Raw genomic sequence first — 14,341 nt, forward strand, 5'->3', positions numbered from 1 at the left:
CCCCGCCCATCACTCAGGGCTCCTGGTTTCCCCCCCCTCTCCCTGCTCTTCCACCCCAAGGGCTTCTCCAAACTTCCCCCCAGCTGTAGTGGCTGCTGCATCCCCCTCCCCAAAAGCCCTTCTGGAGGCCGGGGCTCACCCCCTGCCCAATGTGGGGGGGAGGCACGGCAGGGATGGGGGTGGGGGGGAGGCGTTCCAGCCTCATGCCAGCACAGTGAACGCAGGAAATTTATACAGGGCTTTACAGAACAAAGCTACTGAAAAATCAGCCACACGATGGCCAGACATAAGAGGGGTCCCAGCCCCCCACCCCCCGTCACCCGCTGTCCGAGGAGCTGGGGGGAGCAGTGGAAGGGGACCTGGGGGCTCGGGTAGGGGTACAAGGGGCTGTGGTGGAGCAGAGCCGGGGGGTCCAGCTCCCCAGGAGCTCGCGCTGCTGCTGCCCCAGGGTTTGGCTGACCAAGCCCGGCAACGCCAGCAAGCTCAGCCCCAGTGCCTCCATTTTGCTCTCCAGGGCTCCCAGCCGCTTCTCCAGGTCCTCGTTACGCTCCTGCAGCTCCGAGACCATGTCGCACATGATGTTCTGGGTCTGAGGGGAATTGGGGCGGGGGGGTGGAGACATGGGGTGTGGTCTCAGCACTGGGAGCCCCCGCAGCGGGGTTCCCCCGGATCCCACCCTACCATTGCTCACCTTCGCCAGGTCCACCAGCGTGTTGGCCTGGTCGTTCAGCTTCCGCTGCTCCATCTTCACGCTCCTCAACCTGCGGAGAGGCAGCGGGGCAGGGTCAAGGCCAGTGACACTCCCAGGCAGCTGCCCCCAGCACCTCGGCATGCAGCAGCCTCCCCCCACCCCACCAGCACAGCCTCTGCCCCTCCGTCCTTGACCCCTGTGCTGCTGTGGGTCCCCCCTCCCCGCCCCATTTTGTCAGCCATGAGCACATGCACATGGGGAGGGGGCTCCGCGGGGCAACTTACTTCTGAGCTCTGCAGGGATGGGGCGGAACAGAGACAAAACACAACAGCAGGTTTAATACCACCACGAAGGGCGCAGCGAGACAACAGCAGCCACAGCACGGAACCCCTCCACCCTTCAGTTCCTCCCTCCCCAAAAGCAGGAGGCATCCAGGGGGCTCGCGGCTCCCCCCCCCGCTCCCCGATGCGGGCAAAGCCGGACAGCAGACGCGGTCACATCAAGCCTCAAAAATTGGGTACCCCTGCCCTGGGGTCACCCCAGCATCATCGGGGTCCTTGCCTGCCGGGAAAATGTCCCCACAGCGGGGTTGGGGACACAGGACAACCTGGCACCTGACATAGGGGCACGGAAGGGGAGGAAGCGCCTGATGACTAGGGGGGGAAAAAAAAAAAAACAAACAAAAAACTCCTTGTAGGAAGCAGGTAAAGGTTTGGCACTTACTGATGGATGGCTTGGAGGAACTTACGCTGGTGTTTCCGAACTTTGGCATGGTCGATCTTCTTCACCAGCTTGGTGTGTTTGTAGATGAGCCAAGTTTCCCTGAGTACGTTGGCAGCAGCATTTTTCACCTTGGAGGAAAGAAAAGGGGGTGAGGATTGGGGACAGCAGGTCCAGCGATGCCATGGTGGGGCCAGAGAGTGGGAACTGCACCAGGGGTCGGGGGTCTTACCCGCTTCGTTAGCTGCGTATCCATCATGAAGTTGTGCACGTGTTTCTCCGCTTTGGTCAGCTCTAGCTTTCTGGCAACAACGGCGACAACCAGAGCAGTGCAGCCGGCACCCTGCGGGCAGAGAGCCCAGCGGTGAGGGTGGCAGCAGGAGCGGGAGGCACAGGACCGCCGCTCGACCCTGCCCATGTCCCTTTCCCCCGCCGCGCTCACCATGATGCCGGTGAGCAGACACACGCCCTTCCCGCAGTAGGTATGCGGCACCATGTCCCCGTAGCCGATAGAGAGGAAGGTGATGGAGATCAGCCACATGGCCCCCAAGAAGTTGCTGGTCACCTCCTGCTTGTCGTGGTACCTGCTCGGGGCCAAGCGCAGCCACTGTCACCACGCGCTTCCGGTCCAGCCAACTTCGCCACACGGTTTTTAGCTGCTTTCTCGTCCGGCAGCCGCAGCCAGGAGAATCCCCCAAGCTCCTAGCCGCGCCACTGGCACGCAGGACCACAAAGAAGCTCGGGATAGCCTGGGGACACTTTGGGGACACCAGGCATGGCCACTCCAGCCACAGGCACTGGGGAGGAGGAAAGCCATGGGGGTGGCTGTGACCCCCTGGGAGCAGGGCTGGCTCGGGGGGGTGCTGCTGGACAAGGACAACAAGGTGACAGGTGTCACACACACACGGCTGGCAGCAACCTCTGTCCTCTTGAAGCTCCCCCAGAGATCTCAAAGCACAGGACATGGGTGTCACTGCCAGACATCCCCACCGAGGGGACAAGGACGGCTGCATAGGCCCGGCCAGAGCGGAGCACCCCTCGCCCCATGAGCTGCACCCCAACCCAGCAAGGCCAGAAGGGCCCTGAGGCCACTGTGGGTGTCACTGGAGAACAACGGGGGACACTGTGCTTTGAGATTTCATGGCCAGCGCCAACACCACGAATGCAGATGGCTGTGCCCCCCAACCCCTCCCTAAGGGACCCCCAGACACGGCCCCCATCGTTCGCCGGGATGAGTCCGGCCGGGAGGACATGGAGCAGTGGGGCTGGGCGCTGAGTGCAGCCAAGCTGGGCAGCGGGGACAGGGGCATGCAGGGAGCTAGGAAAAAATGGGGGCCGGGAGTGAGAAAAGGGAAGAGATGGGAGCCAGCCGGGGTGGACTCAAGCGTGTGGCGAGGAATTTAGGATTGCTGCGTCCCTCCACCCAGCCCCGCCCCAGGCCACAGCCACACGGTTTGGGCTTGGAACCTCAGCCGGCACCAAGGGATGCGGCACGGCGATGCTGTGGGGGCACCACGCAGCTGGGGGGGACCTGCACACTGGGGTGGGCAGCCCGAGGACATCACCACATATCAATGTTCCCTGGGACAGCGGTGTGCTCCCCGCTCCCCTCGTCCTCTTGCGGAGCACCCGGGACTCCTTCAACATACCCAAACCGTGCATGGTATGGAGGGGAAACGGCGAGCAATGGCCACCACCGGAGCCGAGCGAAAGCCCGAAGCCTCTGGTCAGAAACAAGAAGGATACAGCAGCTCCTTCCCACCTGCTCCGGCTCAGCTCCGCTCTTCACCAGGGTTTCTCCCTCTGGGGCTGCCCCAGGACCCACAGCAATTCCTGCGGCAAGCCCACCCCTTCGAGAGCACCCCGAGAGCTGGGGCAGAGGGACTCACACTCCGGCCCCCCACCACGTGCTGCAATGGGATCCCCAGCCAGGAGGCACCGAAAGCAGCTGCTGAGGTTCCAAGTGGAAAAGGGCTCCGGCCCCTTTCCATGTTCATGGCTTCTTTGCCCCCAACCCTGGCCTCCCAGCCTTGACCCCCCCCCACCCGCCGGCTGCAGCTAATCCTAAATTCTGGGTAGCGCAAGCCTGGGGTTGGGGAGGAGGACGTCCCGTGCAGGACGCGCTGTCGGGCCCTGGGGTGACTCACAGTTTGTCCCTGCGAGCAGCAGAGCAGTCAGGGAGGGAAAACAAGAGCAGTTAATGCGCATCCTCAGAGGGAGCGGCCAAGGAGGGGTGAGTATGCATGTGGGGACCCCAGCACTCCCGCCCTGGCATCCTGGCGGGTGCAGCTGAGGAGCACAGGCAACATCCTATGCGAGAGCTTGGTCCCCTCTGTGAGACCCCCCAGAACTCCTGGTCAGCGGGGTGGGGTGGGGGTCCATCTGTGTCCCAGTGGGGCACGGAGGGGCTTGGGAGAGGTGCGGGAGCAGCCTGGGGAGCTGGCTTGGAACCTCAGCCGGCACCGAAGGATGCGGCACAGCGATGGCAAAACCATCGTGGCCATCACCCCAGGCAAGAGGGTCCCCACAGGGAGGCTATTCTCTCCCCCCAGCCCTCCCTCGGGGTTTGCACCGCACATCCTCAGCTGCACCCCAACCCCATGTCCCCCAACAAGAGCCCCACCGGGGAGTGCACCCCCGCCCCTCGCCCCATACCTCTCGCAGACACGGACCGTCCAGGCGGCAATGATCCAGGAGGAGATGCTGAAGACCAGGAGGACGGTGCCGGGACAGATGGTCATGAGGGTCTTCATGACAAAGCGGGTGTTGAAGTTGATTTTGTTGAGGGCGCCGATGCTGCGGGAGGACGCGTCGGTGAAAAGCTTGCTGTGCAGCAGCATGACGCGCCCGATCAGGTAGAGCCGCAGGAACATGGGGATGGAGAGGATGATGTCCACGTCGGCATCAGCCACCGAGGCGGCGTAGGTGAAAGCCAAGCGCGCTGTCCAAGTGAAGAGGTACTGGCCAGGGATGGGGTGGATGGCGCAGACGATCAGCTCCAGGGCGATGAAGAAGATGCGCTCGTAGGTCATGGCAATGCGCCAGTCGTCGGCACCGTTATCCACCATGAAGAGCTGCAGGAGGGGGAAGAGAACGGGGGGGTGGACGGGTGGGGGTTGCGGGACCCTTGGCATGGCACAGCCCCCGGCAAGCACCCACGGGCGGGTGCTGCTCACCTGGATCTCCCTGGCGTGGTACATGACGATGAGCCCCAGGAGGATGACAGTCGAGAGGCTGATAAGGCATTTCAGTGCGAATGAATATGACGACTCCTGTCAGGGGTGCAGGCAGCGTGAGCCTGGCCGGACCTCTGCCCCTGGACCCCCACCCACCCAGCACAACCCCCACCTTGGTGTAAACCCCCCAGGACAGCTCCGTCTCCGTGACCATCACCACGATGCCGAACATCCCGAAGATGAGGGCATAATCGCTGAGGCGTTTCCGCTTTTCGAAGAGGGCTCGCCGGTGCCCCAGCTTGTACCCGATGTTCTGGTTCCTCCGGGATCCTTGCCGCCCCTCCTCGGCCGCATCCTGACCCGGGGCTGCTGCCGAGCTGAGATCCAGACCCCCAGACTCATCTGGGCCTGAGACCACCACCTCGAAGCCGGGGGGTCGGTGGGGTTGTAGTGGCCGGGTGTCCCTCTCCAGTGGGTGCCGGGTTCGGGAGCTGCTCAGGGGACCCCGGGTCTGCGTCACCCCCCCATTGTACCGGCAGCCACTCATGGCTCTGGCGGGGAGGGGGCCGGGCAATCCCGCATGGCTCAGCAGTGTGGGGGCAACCTGTGGGAGAGGGCACGGCGTAGGGTGCGGGGTTCCTGGGGGAAGGGAGGCATCCTCGCCCTACGCAGCACTGCTCGACACCTGACGGGACACGTGGTGCCCATGTGCGCCCTCGACGGCACCGGGACGTGTCCTATCCGTGAGGGTCGTGTCCTGCCCATGGGGGATGTGCCTCTGCCCGCCCGGGGCCCGGTGTCAACCCCTCCGCAGCCCCCTCGGGTGGGGTGAGGGGAGTAGGGGCAGGAGGAGGGGTCCGGCCCCACGGTGCTCCCGGTGCTGGCCCCTGCCCGCGGCCCCAGCACGGCTCTGGTATCGAGTTCCAGCTGCGCGTCCCCGCCGTGCCCGGGGCTCCTAGTGTCCAGTTCGCCCGGGGGTTCGGTTCGGTTCGGTTCGGTTCGGTTCGGTTCGGTTCGGCTCGGCTCGGCCCCGGCCCCGGCCCCGGCCCGTGCCCGTGCCCCGTGCCCCGTGCCCCGTGCCCCGTGCCCGCTACCTGCCGCCGGGCCGTGGCCGGTGCCGTGCCACCGCCGCTGCTGCAGCCCTGTTCGGTCCCGGGGGCGCGCGGCGGCGGGACCGGAGGGCGGGGGGGGGGGCGGGGCGTGGGGCGAGGAGAGGCGTCTGATTGGCACAGGCCGTGCACTCCCGCTGTGACGACAGCCTCGCCCCGCCTACCTCCCCGCCCTCCTGCGCTGACCACGCCCCCCAGGGCCCCCAGACCCCTCTGCTGGCCCCCCACGCCACAGACACCCCGGGCTTCCACTGCCCCGCGTAGCCCGCACCCCTCCGCCAAGCCCTCGCCATGCACCCCCAACCCCGCCCCCCCCATGCACCCCTTCGGACCCCCCCCCACTCAGCCCTGCCACCACCCCTCTGCGCGCACCCTTCAGCCAGCCCTCAACGACACCCCCAGCGCCTCCCCACCCTCCATTCTCACTGCACCAATCTCCTGCACCCCAAAACCCATCATCCCCCATGCACCCCCCACTCAGGACACGCAGTGCACCCCCTCCATCCTTCCCACGCCCCCGCAGTCCATCGCCTCCCATCACCCCCGGCGCACTCCCCCCAGCACCCTAACACAGCCCCCAGCACCCTCCAAGCACTCCAACACTCCCCCCCCCAGGACCCCCAGTGCATCCCTCCCAGCACCCCAACACAGCCCCCTGGCACCCCTATGAGCACCCCTATGAGCACCCCCCGGCACCACAGCTGGAACCTCAGCTTAGCCCATCTCCGCACCCCGCACCTTCCTACCTGCTCAGGCTCCCCGGTGCTGGCCGGGGGGATTCTCGGGGCGTTAGGGGTTGCGGGATAGGGGCTTGGCATGGGGGGGGGTCCGGGGGGCCGGGTGCCATGGGCTTCCCTCCACGCCTGGCGAGGAGACGTGGTGTTAGCAGGGTCCTCAAACCCCCTCAGCTGCGGTGCCGGGGACCCCCCCAGAGCCACCCGGGGAATGCAGGGCCGTGTTTTTGGGCTGTGGGTTTGTCACCAGGCCGTGGGGTAAGGGGAAGGGCCAGGGGGGGACAGTGGGGTTTACGGGCAGAGCCCCCAGCCCTGGACCCATCCCCTGCGGGGCCAGGCCTGGGCTGTGATGGGGCAGACGAACATTCGAGTGGCTCCCCCGGCCCTGCTGCACCCGTAGCCCTGCAGAGCCGGCGAAGCCCCCGGCACGAGCAGGCCCCTTGCACGGCAGCCAGCACAGACCCCCCCACTGCAGGAACAGCCCCCAGGGCAGCCCGCATGGACCCCCAGCACAGACCAGCCCCCAGCACCAAGAGCTCTGTTGCATGAACGGCCGTGTTGGACGACACAAACGGCCTCAGTGCAGCCAGCATGGACCCCCCCCAGTACAGACCCCCCCCCCCAGCACAAACCTCCAGCTTGGACCCCCGGCACCAACAGCCTCATTGCACAAAGGGCCCTGAAATCGCCGCACGAAGCCCACAGTGCCAACAGCACCGTCCTGGTTGCAGGGCTCCTTGCAGTGGGGAGCTGGGGGGTCCCCATAGCCTCTCCCCAGCCCTGCAGCAGGGCTGTACCTCCGGGGTGGGAGAGGGGCAGTTCCCTGCATTTCACACCTCCAAGCACCTAAATCCTGCTGCAGCCCGTCCCAGCTAAAATCCCAAACCACTACCACCCATACCCCCTGTTGCAACCGCTGCCACTGCGCCCGCATCCCTCCCACTGTGGGGGTCATGCGGGAAGAGGCCGCTGCCAGCAGCATCCCCCCCATCGGAAGCGGAGGGATGGCAGGGCTTTGGGACTCCCTTCCCCGCGCCCCGAGGGATGCACCAGAGCCAGGGATGACACTTTTTCCGTTACCTACGGGAGCAAAGGGCTCCAGTGCTCAGCTGCTCCCCAGTGCGCATCTGGGGTGGCTGGCGCCCCTCCAGAGCCAGATCGGTTTTCTCTCCATTCTGCCAAATTTATTGCAGGAAAATGGGCTCCGATTTCTTTTTAATACTGGGGCTGGGGAGAAAAAAAAGTCCACGGAAGGGAAGCAGTTTCCCAGGTCTGCCTGCCCCAGGCCCCATTTTGCCACGGAGGTGCCAGAAATGCCGGAACTGTGCCGGGGTCGAGCACTCATCCCGTGGCCTGGCAAACTTTTTGGCACCTTGAGCAGGGTGAGTGAAGCTGCCCTCAGAGCCTTCCCAGACGGATGACAGTAAATATTTTATTAACCACGGTCATTTCACTAATAGCTTCTATTGATGGCAACCTAAATGGGCCTTATTAAATCTTCCCCCCATCAGGAGATAGATAGGGACGATTCCAGATGGATTTGGCTCCCAGCGGGTTGATTAAGACCCCGAAGTCCTGAGGGGTCCCCATCCCTATGAGGGGGTCCCCGTCCCCTATCCCTATAAGGATGCTCTGGCCGGTGGCTGCGTCCCCAGGGATGCTCAGGCAGGGATGCTGAGCGTGGTCCCCTCCAGCCCCACAACGAGGAGGGGGACACGGCGGGTCCTCCTGCCCGGGGGACTGCAGGTGACAGTGGCAGTGTGTCCTTGAGCAAGGCCCCTGAGCATCCCCACTCTCGGCAGCTCCTGCGCCGGGAGGTTGGCGGTGGTGCAGCAGCAGGATGCCTACTGCTGCAAGCCCATGTGTCTCGGTGCTCCCATCGCCCCCGCAGCAATGCTCGGGGCCAGGACGAGGCCTCATTCCCCTGGTGGGGTGCAGGGGTCCCTGGGGGTGGGCACAGGATGTCACGGGCTTTGAAGAGGAGCTGGCTAGCAAAGGACCCTTGTCTGGGGAAGGATGGGGACGATTGGGAGCGAGCGAGGGGGTCCCGAGGGGGACCGCAGCTGGGGCAGCACCCCCTTGCCCCTCCCCAAAGCAGGGACATGGGTGGGCAGGACACTGTTTAACCTCACAGGGCTGGGCTGCAGCAGCCCCTGGTGCCGAGGGAGGCGGGGGTGGGGGGTGTAGGGTGCCAGTGGGACGCCTGCTCGCCCATGCCCCAGAGCAGCGATGCTGCCCAGGAGCAACTGCAGAGGAGGGTTCAGCTAAAAATAGAGGTGGGCAGGTGAAAGGCTCCCAGCTGGTGATTTATTTATTACCCGCTCGCTAATTCGTGCCTGGAAATTGTGATCCCAGGCAGGGTGGGGCAGAAATTTGGGGGAGCAGCAGTAGTCACGTGGGCTGTGTCCACGGGCCCCATGCCAGCAGTCCTGCTGCCATACTGAGGGGAAGGGGCCGGGGAAGCGGGGACACCCCCCCCCCCGCCCTCCCCCCCACTGTCATGCAGGGGACAGGGTGCTGGGGACGCAGCAGGACCTGCGCCATGCCCCCACCCAGGGCCAGGGCCAAGGCAGGGGCTTGCAGGGTGCACAAAGTGCATCAGACCCCTTGCAGCCCCCCCCATCACCCCAAATCCCCCGCAGTGGCCCCGGTTCCTCACGTGGCCACAGCTCCCGCTGCCGCCAAGCCCTGGCCATATGTCCCAGGCTGGAGAGCATCTGTCGGTGCTGGCAAGAGCACCTGGCCCCCCCAAACGCCGCTGCCCACCCACTGACGCGGGGCTGGACAGCCGGGTGTGCTGCCGCCAGGGGCAGGGGGACTGAGTGTGGTTTGGGGGAGGGCACGGGACCGCCCGAGCTCCCTGGGGCCGGCAAAGGTGTCGGCACGAGGCCACTGGGCTTCCCAAGAGCACCAGGATAGCTCAGCCAAATCTGGCCACCGTGGGACCCCCCAGTGACGCCAGTGGCCAGGTCCTCCTCCTCCAGGTGCCCCACAGCAGCCCCAGGATGTCGAGGTCAATGCAAAGGGGCAGAGCTGGACACCAGGGTGATTTGCCCCACGCAGGATCTGGTCCATTTCCGCCTGTGGGGCTGTGGGGTGTCCACAGGTCCCATGGCGCAGGAGGAGGCACATGGGCTGGCACAGGCGCAGGGATGCGCGGAGACACCCAAACCTCCCCGGCCCCACCACAACACAGGGGAATCCCCGGTTTGTCCTGGGGTTTCCCCCAGTAAAACCCTCCCTGAGATGCCCTGGGGCTGGTTCAGGCCCCAGCGGGACAGCAGTCGGTGGGGGGGGGGGCACCAGTGTCCCCACGGCTGGTGGAGGCAGCTGGGCCCCTCCAGGCACCCCTAGTCCAAGGAGGACCCCATCCCTAGCCCTCCCACCTCGGGGGGGGACACGTGGCCAGGGATGCCCTACCTGTGTGAGGCCGAGCGGGTGCCCAGGGCTGGGGTGGGGGGTCCTGCGGGATCCAGAGGCGGGGTCTGGGCTCCCCATCCCCCCTCTGCCACCGCTGCGCCACTGTCCCCAGACAAAGCCGCCATGCCGGGTTCACCCGCCACCTCCCCCATGCAGCTTGGCTCAGCAGAAGGACAAAGCCGCTCTGCCTGGCTGCCCTCGGCGGGTCGCGATGGACCCTCTGCCGGGGCAGGCCGGGGGGATGTGGGAGTCCCAGCTGCCTGTGGGACCGCCATGAGCCCTTTGGGGAGGGGGGCTTCCCCCAAACCCCACAAGCACGTTTGAAGAGCCCCGTTCCCACACGGCAGGCAGTGGTCCCTGCAGCCACCGCAGTCCCCAGCCCCGCACAGGGTCTGCAGGGGCAGCTCAAGGTCACAAGGAAGGTCAGGGGGCGGGGGGGGGGCCACGCTGTGCACCCGCAGCCTCAACAGCTGCACCGCAGCACCCTGGGCACTCCCCAGCACATTGACGACACAAGTGCCGCACGGTGCTAGAACCTGCCGGCAGCCCTGAGCACCCGCTCCGGACCTCGCACTGGCAAACACCACGCATGGCCCCCGGCATCGCCCACAGCCCGACGTCCTGCTGGCCCCGGTGCCTCACTCGCCACCCTGGCCCAGCATGGCTGGCTCCCAGCAGCACAGCCAGATCAACCAAAGCTGTTCGTGGTACGGGGTCTCCCTGGTTTTGGTGGGTGCTGAGCTGGGCACAGAGCGGGGCTGCTTTCCCTGGCCAGAGCCGTTCCGGGGCCACGTCCCGCCAGGGCTGTACCGGCAGTCAGACCCCGCTGTGGGGAGCACTGAGTGCTCCCAGCCCCTCAACCCACTCGGCCACACTTCCTTTCACAGCTTCAGTCCCCGTGGCCACACCATCCCTGAGCACGGAGATCCCCCGCGGTCCCCCGACTCTGGCAGCTGGGGATTGCCCGGAGCAGCCGATCCACTGCGGGCAAGGCATCCCTGGTGTCCCCCCACCCAGGCACCCAGCCACAGCTGGTGGAAGCTGTCCCCAGGGTCCCCACCGCTGCTGCCGCCGCACCCACTCACCTGCCGCAGGTGCTACAGGGAGCGTTGGGAAGAACCGGGTCGCCTGGGGGGAGGTGGGGGCATGGGCCGGGGTGTGGGGGCCACGGCTGCTGGCAGCTGTCTGCACAGCGGAGCAGCGGTGACAACAGTGGCCGTGCCGGGGCACGTGTGGAAGTCGCGGTGCAGTGGGGGCCAGGGGCTTCCCCACCTCACGCCCCCGTGCCCCCCCACCCCACGGCAGGCAGTGACCTTGAGGCCTTGGTGCTGGCAGAGGACGGGGCGGGGGTGAGGATATTTTTAGCCAGGCAGAGTCACTCCCATCTTGTCCTCATTGTCACCGCTGTGGGCTGCCTCCCGCACCCCACTGCTCCAGTTCGGCCCCTCCAGGCTCCCCCCCTGCTGGGGGCTGCAAGGTGTGCAGTGGCAGGGAGTGGGAGCAGGACCCCCTGAGCCGGACCCCCAGGGTGCCCTCGGGGCAGCCCCCCATAGTGGCCCCTTCCTAAAGAGCCGTACCGCCCCTGGGAGGTCCCCTTGCTGCCCCCCTCCGTCCCCGCTGCACTGGGGGATCCCCACAAGCCGGGTGGTCCCCAGGAACTGAGGGATCCCCACAAGCTGGGGAGTCCCTGGGAGCTGGGGAATTTCAGGAACTAGGGGAGTCCCCAGTAGCTGGGGGGATTCCCCAGTCCACCTCAACCACCCCCCCACCCCGGTGCACCCACCTGAAGGTAGACCCTGGCCTCCACTCCCTTCGAGCACTGCCACTGGTGACCATGGCCCGGCGTCGGCACGTGCTGGCGCGGCGCTGAGCCCGGGTTGCTGGGAGGTTCGGCCAGTAAAGCCAGACGAGTTGGGGGCTGGGGGTGGCCGGGTGCCTCGGCTCCGGCCCCACGGTCCCGCCTGGCCCCACGCTGCCGCTCCGTGCCTTGGTTTCCCCAGCGCGTAGGCAGAGGCCACGGGGCTGCCGGGGGCGGCGATGCGGCGGCGTTGCTATTCTGCTCACACACACAGCTGCGCGCACCCGCTCGCGGTTCCTCCCTGGCCACCGCTATTGTCTGCAGCTAAATTTAGCTGCTTGCCGGCTCCCCTGTTTTAATTGCAACATCTGCGGGGATGTGGGCCCACCCTGAGCACCCACGCCACGCTGCGTTTCTCCTTCCCAGGTGCCCAGCAGCAGCCCACCCGTGGCAGTGGCTGTGACCCGGGTCGCGGTGCCCTCAGTGGCCCCCAGTTGCGCCAAAAGCAGCCCCGCTGTTGGGCCCAGGCATGAGCGCGTGAGCGGGACCCAGCACCCAGGGTGGCACAGGGACTGCGGGCACCCAGCCCTCAGCATTGCACCCTGCTGCTGTGTGGCTCCCGGGGGGTGCGATTGCCACCGGTGGGGAACTGGGACCTCCCCCAGGCCCTGGGGGCAGGGGTGTTGGGGTGGCACCCCTGAGCAAGACTGCGGATTCGGTGTGCGTCGCACCCGTGCTCAACGGAGCGGGTGTGTGGGCAGGAAGCAGTGTGGGGGTATCTCGGGGGGGGGCGGGGGGGGCATAGGTGCTGCCCACCTGCCCACAGCCTCCCCTCCCTGCTCCCTTTGTCACGCCAGGGAGCTGCGGGTGGCAGCGGGACACGCGCGTGTGCAAGCACCCTGCACCAGGGAGGGTGTGCGAGCGCGCACAGCAGGCCTTTGCACGGGTGCTGTGGTTGTGGATCGAACAAAGCACGGCGGAGGTGTGCACGGGGGGGGACGTGCACGAGGGGTGCACACAAGGAGCGTGCAAAGGGGCTGCGGGAGGCGCAGGGCTGTGCGCGCGCGCGCACAAGGACGCGTGCAAGGCGGTGCGCGTGCACCCGCGTGGCTCCAGAGGTTGCAGTGTGACAGAGCGCGTGCACGCAGCGCGTGCCTGGCGTGGTGTGCAAGGTGGGGAACACACGGCGGCGAGCGCGCGTCGCGCGAGGCCTTGCACGCCTGGCTTTGTGCGGGGGCGTGCAGGGAGGGGTGCAGGGAGGTGCGGGGAGGGGGGGGGGGGTCTGGCGTGCGGGGCAGTGTGCACGGTGCGGGGAGGGGGGGGCACAGTGCGGGGCGTGCATTCTGCAGAGGGCGGGCGTTGTGCACGGGGGGGGGGGGGGCAGCGGGGGGGGGGGATGCTCGGTGCGGGGCGATGCTCGCCGCAGAAGGGAAGCCCGGTGCGGGGGGGGGGGGTATGCCCGGTGCAAGTCCAGCGCGGCTGCGCGTGATCTGGGAGGATCCCGGGACCGCCCCGCTCCCCCGCTGGTTCTCCCGCCCCCGCAAGCTGAGCAGCCCCGTTGCCATGGCAGCGCCGCGAATAGGAGGGGGTGAAGAGGGCGGGGGAATCCCCGGAGGAGCAGGAGCGGGGAACCCCGCGACGGGCGCGGACCCCCCCGGTAGCGGCTTGGCTGGAGGTGGGGGGGACGACGACGACACCGGGACCCTCCACCCGAGTGGGGCGGGGGGGAGGTCCCCGTTAACCCCTTCCATGCCCGGGGATCCCTTCCTGCGCCGCGGGGCTCCCGGAACCCTGCCTTTGCAATGGGGGGTTCCCCACTGCCCGGGTGGGGTCCGCCTGTTAACTCCTGGGGATGGAGAGGGGCTGATGGATTCCCCCCATTAATCCCTTCTTTGCAACTGGGGAACCTCTGCCCTGCATTGGAGGGGTTTCCCCTTGCAACGGGGGACCCCTTCCTTGATTTGTGGTGGGCAGCCTCCCATTACTCCCTTCCAATCACCCTCCAGGCACTGAGCGTAGCCCCCTGTATCACGGGGGGGGCGGGATTCCCTTCCCCTGAGGCTGACAGGGGGCTCAGCCCCTCCAGGACCCCAGGGAGAGAGGGGGGACCTGCACGCCGCAGCCCCCGCCCCCCAGTGCAGCCACTCCCAGAATATCCCACCTGGCCAATCCCCCCGAGGACACCACGGCACTGCCGCAGTGCCGAGGAGGAGGAGGTGGAGGAGGAGGAGGAGGAGGAGGTGGAGGAGGAGGAGGAGGAGGAGGAGGGTGGGCTCTGCTGCACAAAGCCGGGGTTGCGCAGGAGCCAAAGGCCTCTGCGCCATGGTGGGGGAGTGGGTGAGGGCAGGGACGGGGCACCCTCGGCTCTCCCTCAGATACGAGGGGACAGCCCTGCGGCCTGGGAGATGAGGGGACAGGGGACTCAGTCTGAGGAGCGGAACACTCCCGTGGGCTTCCTCACTTCAGCATCAGCGAGCAAGGAGGGGCAGGCAGGGCGCAGGCAGGAGAGGCAGCTGCCTGCAGCCTCCTCCACCACTGTGGCTGAGCCACGCACGCCCCGCAACCTGCTGTGGGGGGAGGCACAAAGTGGGGCTCCCCCCACCCTCCGAGAGATCCTCAACCCAGGCAGGAGCCATCAAACTCCAGCACGATTTTTTCAGCCACCGTTTCAGGGGAAGGAAACAGCCCCCACC

General features: G+C 66.8%; 1 protein-coding gene across 8 annotated transcripts; it reads right to left on the reverse strand.

Annotated features, from left to right (window-relative positions):
• Positions 1-210: 210 nt before the first annotated feature.
• Positions 211-11,886, reverse strand: KCNN1 (potassium calcium-activated channel subfamily N member 1). Of its 8 annotated transcripts, XM_086767638.1 has the most exons (11): positions 6,443-6,551; positions 5,682-5,729; positions 4,760-5,191; positions 4,588-4,683; positions 4,067-4,485; positions 1,854-1,995; positions 1,644-1,754; positions 1,440-1,542; positions 1,253-1,344; positions 692-761; positions 405-589 (listed from the first exon to the last, which is right to left on the reverse strand). In XM_086767638.1, exons 1-11 carry the CDS (start codon positions 6,512-6,514, stop codon positions 543-545), a joined length of 1,632 nt encoding a protein of 543 aa, XP_086623764.1. In that variant the 5' UTR covers positions 6,515-6,551; the 3' UTR covers positions 405-542. The 8 variants fall into 8 exon arrangements, with proteins under 8 accessions (XP_086623758.1, XP_086623757.1, XP_086623759.1 ...); XM_086767632.1 differs by lacking the exon at positions 1,253-1,344 and adding an exon at positions 11,634-11,886 and having other exon boundaries at positions 211-589; positions 1,415-1,542; positions 1,644-1,995; positions 6,443-6,559; XM_086767631.1 differs by lacking the exon at positions 1,253-1,344 and adding an exon at positions 10,936-11,140 and having other exon boundaries at positions 211-589; positions 1,415-1,542; positions 1,644-1,995; positions 6,443-6,559.
• Positions 11,887-14,341: the final 2,455 nt, after the last annotated feature.

This window comes from Chlamydotis macqueenii, chromosome 26 (genome assembly GCF_036417535.1).
Source record: "Chlamydotis macqueenii isolate bChlMac1 chromosome 26, bChlMac1.mat, whole genome shotgun sequence".
NCBI lineage: Eukaryota > Metazoa > Chordata > Aves > Otidiformes > Otididae > Chlamydotis > Chlamydotis macqueenii.